The sequence below is a fragment of the Cucurbita moschata genome, unplaced genomic scaffold (genome assembly GCF_002738365.1).
Source record: "Cucurbita moschata cultivar Rifu unplaced genomic scaffold, Cmos_1.0 Cmo_Scf00048, whole genome shotgun sequence".
In the NCBI taxonomy this organism is placed as follows: Eukaryota; Viridiplantae; Streptophyta; class Magnoliopsida; order Cucurbitales; family Cucurbitaceae; genus Cucurbita; species Cucurbita moschata.
The window spans coordinates 308,597-314,914 of record NW_019268564.1 but is presented as its reverse complement, the minus strand read 5'-3'; the positions used below and the strand labels follow the sequence as shown (position 1 = coordinate 314,914).

The 6,318-nt window shown below is 39.5% G+C and overlaps 2 protein-coding genes across 4 annotated transcripts in view; both read right to left on the bottom strand.

The window, feature by feature from the left end:
* The window catches only part of LOC111435138 (membrane-anchored ubiquitin-fold protein 4-like), a 4,760-nt gene extending 1,769 nt beyond the window's left edge, over positions 1-2,991 (bottom strand). Inside the window, exons 1-2 of one of the 3 annotated variants that reach the window (XM_023072476.1) lie at positions 2,737-2,991; positions 2,259-2,473 (exon numbers count right to left, since the gene is read on the bottom strand). In XM_023072476.1, the coding sequence (XP_022928244.1) occupies positions 2,259-2,388 (130 nt within the window). In that variant the 5' untranslated portion in view covers positions 2,389-2,473; positions 2,737-2,991. The remainder of the gene's footprint in view (positions 1-2,258; positions 2,474-2,736) is intronic. The other 2 variants (XM_023072478.1, XM_023072477.1) reach the window with 2 other exon arrangements.
* Positions 2,992-5,078: 2,087 nt separating this feature from the next.
* LOC111435140 (glutaredoxin-C1-like) lies at positions 5,079-5,745 on the bottom strand. Its single transcript, XM_023072479.1, has one exon. The coding sequence runs from the start codon at positions 5,681-5,683 to the stop codon at positions 5,327-5,329; it is 357 nt and encodes a 118-aa protein (XP_022928247.1). The 5' UTR covers positions 5,684-5,745; the 3' UTR covers positions 5,079-5,326.
* Between the last annotated feature and the right edge of the window lie 573 nt (positions 5,746-6,318).

Sequence of the window (6,318 nt, the reverse complement as noted above, 5' to 3'; positions counted from 1 at the left end):
CAAAGAAAGAAAAAAAAAAAAAAAAAAAACAATTTAGAGGAAGGAAATTCTTATCCCATTTTTTGTAAAATACTCCTCTCTAAACCCGACACCTTGTAGTATAATCTTGAAACAAGTTAATCTCCACCTTTCTTCTGAGATCCCACATCGGTTGGAGCGGAGAACGAAGCATTTTTTAGAAGGGTGTGGAAACCTCTCCCTAAGAGAGCCAAAACGGAAAGCCAAAGAGGACAATATCCACTAACGAGGCTTAGGGCTATTACAAATGGTATCAAAGCTAGACACTGAGCAATGTGCCAGTGAGAAGGTTGAGCCCCGAAGAGGGTTGCACACGAGACGGTGTGCCAGCAAGGATGCTAGGCCTCGAAAGGAGGTGGATTGGAGGGTCCCACATCGATTGGAGAAGGGAACGAGTGTCAGCAGGGACGCTGAGACTCGAAAGGGGGTGGATTGTGAGATCCCACATCGGTTGGGAAGGAGAACGAAACATTCTTTATAACGGTGTGGAAACCTCTCCCTAGTAGAGGTGTTTTAAAAACCTTGATGGAAATCCCGAAAGGAAAAGCCCAAAAAGGACAATATCTTCGACTATCAGAAATTTAAAGCATGAGACATATTTTACTATGAACTATTATATGAAATATGAACTTAAAAGTGGACTGATTCTAATAGCCTTTCAACTCATTCAGCTACCGAAGGGAAGGAATAAGTAAAGATAAAGCTGGACGAATTCTCACTCTTTCGTAACTAATTAGGCCTTCGAGAAAACATTCCACTAGTAGATATTATCCTCTTTGGGCTTTTCCTTTCGAGGTTCCCCTCAATGTTTTTAAACACTATCTGCTGGGGAGAGGTTTCCACACCGTATAAAGCATGTTTCGTTCCCCTCTTCCAACCGATATGGGATCTCACAATCCATCCCCTTCAGGACCCAACGTCCTCACTAGCACTCGTTTCTCTTTTCAATCGATGTGGGATCTCACAATCCACCCCCACCTTTCGAGGCCCAACGTCTTTGTTGGCATTCTATTCTCTCCAATCGATGTAGGACCTCCAATCCACCCCCTTTAGAGCCCAACATCCTCTCTGGCACTCATTCCTCTCTCAATCGATGTTAGATCTCACACTTCCACTCTTACATGTGTTCTCTTCCCGAGGTTAGAGTTGAAAGCAATGGAAGGGAGACAAGATCAGTTAATTCTTCTCAAAAACCATGTGTGCCAATACGCATAAAGCGTAAAAGCATGTTCTAACTAAGTTCTGGCTTGAGCTGCTTCAAGCCTCCCAAGTCAATAAATCCATTCTTAACACAGTAAGAGTGATAACAAGTCAAATGTGTCAACCATTTAACAGTTTCATACAACAATCCACAATCGGGAAAAACTACAAGAACAAAACAAGGCTAATAAGTAATAACGGTTAGATGAACACGACTCTCCACAATGGTATGATATTGTCCCCTTCGAGTATAAGTTCTCGTAGCTTTGCCTTGGACTTCCCGTACTTCCCTAAAAGGCCTCATGCCAATGAAGAGAGTATTCCTTGATTATAAACCCATGATCATTCCCTAAATTAGCCAATGTAGGACTTTCATCATCCAACACCTCCCCTCGAACGAACAAAATACACCTTCCCTTAATCGAGGCTCGACTTCTTTGGAGACTTAGTCATTTTTTACTATGCCTTCGAGGAGGCTCGACTCCTTTTCTTTTGGAGTCCTTTGTTTGACATTTGAGGATTTACCAATCTATTGGCACAACTAAGTTTAGGGCATGACTCTGATACCATGTAAGATGAACACGGCTCTCCACAATGGTACGATATTGTCCACTTAGAGTATAAGCTCTCATGGCTTTGTTTTGGACTTCCCCGAGGCCTCATGCCAATGGAGAGCCGATGTGGGACTTTCATTATCCAACACCTCCCCTTAATTGAGGCTCAACTCCTTTGGAGTCTTAGTCATTTTTTACTGTGCCTTCGAGGAGACTTGACTCATTTTCTTTTGGAGTCCTTTGTTCGACATTTGAGGATTTACCAAACTATTGATACGACTAAGTTTAGGGCATGACTCTAATACCATGTTAGATAAACACAACTCTCCACAATGGTATGATATTGTCCACTTTGAGCATAAACTCTCGTGGCTTTACTTTGGACTTCCCCAAAAGCCTCGTGCTAGCTAATGGAGAGAGTATTCCATGACTATAAACTCACGATCATTCCCTAAATTCAACAATAACATGGTAGAACTCCCTTACCTTTAGGCCAATCTGCAACAATTTTCTCCTTAACAACGGCTATAGTTGAAGTTGGGGAGTAACGATATGGACCAATATCCGATCCATCATAAAGTCGAAACTTCAACTCGATCAAATCCTCGTCCGGCATTTGATCTCTACCAATAAATCACCACCTTCATCTCCAGCACCAAATCCCCCGAAAAAAGAGGAAACAAGCAAGCGCTATCAAACACCTAGACCAAGAAAAGAAACCAGCGAATACTCAAACCGGCCGTCCCGATGAACAAGGAAACAAAAACAAGCTCACACAGTAATAAACTCAGCCAAATCACTAAACAAAACTATACAACAAACAATCAAGAACCAAAATACGAGTTCGGATTCCACAGAAACGAAACCGATCAATCAAGATGAATCGAAATAAAGAGTTATCGATTCAATCCGTTTCAATTTCGTAAACATAATGCGTCAGAAAGGAACGAGATGAAGGGAATACCTGAGAACCGGAGATGTGGAGAGGGAGATGTAAGGAACCAGAAGGTTTATCGTTTTGGTGGAGAGATTGTTGAGAGAAACGTTAAAGAATCGCAGGAAGAGATCTTGAAATAAGAAAGAACCCTAGAATTTGCTCCGATCGTAAACTATTTTGTCCATCTTCTTCTTCTGATTCTGATTTTGATTCTTCTGATGATTTGGTTTTTCTGCGCTGAGTTTTGATTTCATTGGCTCCCAACTTCCGTTATCATTTTGGTTTGGATGATAACAATAAATCTAAAAAAATTGATTGATTAATTTTTTAATTCAACAATTTCATAAATTCAAATTTTTTAGTTTATTTTGTAACGGCCCACCCAGTTCACCGCTAGTAGATATATATTGTCCTCTATGGGTGCCCACCCAGTTCACCGCTAGCCGATATTATCCTCTATGGGCTTTCCCTTTCGGGTTTCTCCTCAAGCTTTAAAACGTGTCTGCTAGGAGAAGGTTTCCACACCTTTATAAATTGTGGTTTGTTCTCCTCCTCAACCAATGTGGGACATCACAATCCACCCCATTCGGGTCCCAACGTCCTCGTTGGCACTCTTTCCTTCCTCCAATCAATGTGGGATCGTCCCAAATCTACCTTCTTTGGGGCCCAGCATCCTTATTGGCACACCGCCTCGTGTCTACCCCATTCGGGGAACAGCAAGAAGGTTGGCACATCGTCCAGTGTCTGACTTTGATACCATTTGTAACAGCCCAGATTCATCGTTAGTAGATATTGTCTTCTTTGGGCTTTCTCTTTCGGGTTTCCCCTCAAGTTTTAAAATGCGTATGCTAGGGGAAGGTTTCCACACCCTTATAAAGGGTGGTTTGTTCTCCTCCCCAACCAATATGGGACATCACATCATAGTGTCAATATAAGCATACGAGTACACGGATTGAGTTCGAACAATTTTTTGGACCAACCTGAAATTTTTTGTTGGTTGAGTTGGTGATCTGAGCAACTCGAGTCAATCTATGGTATTCCATATACGAGGTATCCTCCGTTGCAGTCAAAGTTGTTGGGCCTTCCTACAAGGTTCTAAAGTCTCTTCCCTCACTGCAGTATTTCTCGCTTTCAGTCGAATTAATAGTTGGAATTCTTTCTCAGATGCAGTATGCCAAGCGGTATCCTATCTTTGTCCGACCTCTAGGTGATATATTCAAATAAAGTGATCTGGGCAAAAATCTCAGAATTAGGTGTTGATTCACGTGGTCGAAATCATGGATATTGCAACCGAGTAGAGTTCACAACCAAACACTATATTTTTGGGTTGGGTCATGAATTTGTTACAAACGTTAAACATAAATAGGATAATATTGTAACCATATTTTCGAGTTGAATGGACTAACAATGTCACACACTTTTACGCTAGAGGAGGAGCAATCCGGTGTGATAAGATGTATGGAAGGATGGTGTGGAATGATAGGTGGAAGAAAGTGATTGGTTGGTGAGAAAGTAAGGAATTGGAGAAGCACGGTTTGATTTAAAGACGGCGGACCGCCGGTTTTGACTGAATCTCACTTGAATAAATAAAAACAAATTAAAAACATGTTTTTTTTTTCATAAATTAAATTAGATCCATATAAATAATAAAATTAGCCTTTATGAAAATTTTATCAAATAATTATTTATAAAATTTTATCAACCATAATAAAAAATAAAAAAAACTTTTAAAATTTATAATCTAACCCTTCTAACTATATATGTGCCTTTTGATTGACGTGAACAACATAAAGAAAGGAGTCAGAGTCCGGCCCTGTCAGAAGAGGATTTAGTCTCCTAATCGAGGTCTACATCAAAATCGTCTAAAGTTGAAGGTAGCTCATTCCTTGAACAACGTGGGCAAAGAGAGGACGAGCATTCCCTGCAATGACTACAACTGGTTCATCTCGACGTCTTTTCTGTCATACAGACAGTGGAAGAATAACCGACGTAAATTAAGGCAGCCTTGGCCCAATAAAATGAGATTCTAGCACAAAGTTCCTATGCCGAGATTGCTGCCCCAAAACTCAATTAAATGTAGTCTATCGGCTCGAAAATTGGAAGAACTTGTGGTATAAAAAAGAAGTTAGCTGCTCTAGAAGCACCGATAGCTACCCCCACTTCTTCATTTAAACCCAAACAATGTTTTAAGTTTTCCCGACTTAAGTCAAGTTGAGTTTTGAGCTCATACTGCTTAGTTCGACCAACCAGCTGACCTAATGATAAAATTAACTCAAATATAGAAAGTACTTCAGTTTTATTCAAACCCGAATGTCACTACATAAATACACTTAACCCTAATATAAAGAAGTTATGAGCGTCTAAGGTGAAAGAATTTAGCTCGGATAACCGTGGTAAAACTCTATTGATTTTAGATGTCAACGGAATCCTTATGTGTCAAACAAATAAGTTGTGAGTTTCGAATCCAAATCATTATTAATTTTGATGGGTTGAAGAATAATTTACTCGATACACAAACAGAAATGAAAATTTCAAACTCGAAAAACTCGAAAAACGAACACACCTGATTATTACAAGCACCCAATTCACAATAAACATAAACGAAATTTGAAGTTCTTTAGAGCCAAAGAGCGCCAGCATCTTTGAGGAGAGGGACAAGGGAGCCATTGATATGAGAGGCCATGACTCTATCCATGGACCCAACAAGTTTCCCGCCGATGAAGACAGCGGGAACGACGGGGGAGGAGCTTCCCATTAACCGCATCAACGCCTTCTCAATCTCCTTCCCTCTTGGGTCCTCGTCAAGCTCGTAAACCGTAGGGTTAACTCCCATTCCACAAAACAGCCGCTTCACAGCGTGACACATGCAACATGAGCTCATACTAAACATGACCACCGCGTTCTCCGCCGCCATCCTCTCTATCCGCCACAACGGGTCGTTCCCCGAGTACGATTGCTTTGCTTGGTGCTGCATTTTGAATGAGAGAAGAAGAAGAAAGCAAAGAAAAGCAAGTGAGGAGAAAAGGATCGGAGGGAATTGTATTTATAGATATTCCATAATAATTACTTAAAAAAAATTATAATATGAGCGTAAATTAACGCCCTTCTTAGACTCGAGTCTCCCTTTACTCACAACAGAGGAACCGCCCTCACCAGACAGTCGAACTGTAATATGTAGACTCGGGTCTCTCTTACCTACAACGGAGGAGCTGCCCCACCAAACAAACGCTCTTGTATAAAAAAAAATAATAACTGACGAAATAAAAACAATAATCACGGTAATTATTTAACAAATAAAAAAATATTTTAAAAATAGTATCCAATTATAAGAATTATTTTAAAATTTTAAAAATAATAAATATTAATTTATAATTTTTTAAAAATTATATATAGGGAGGAAATTTATAATTTTTTTAAAATTAATTATTAAGGGAAAATATTGGAATAAAAAAGTGGGCCCCACTACGTCTAGTCGTGACCTGGTCACAGAATAAAACGGAGCGTTTTATTTTACTCTTTAAATTTTATTTTATTTTCTCGAATATAATTTTATTCATGATTTCACTACACAAAAGCTTCTTTTTTTTTTTTTTTTTTTTTTTTTTTTTT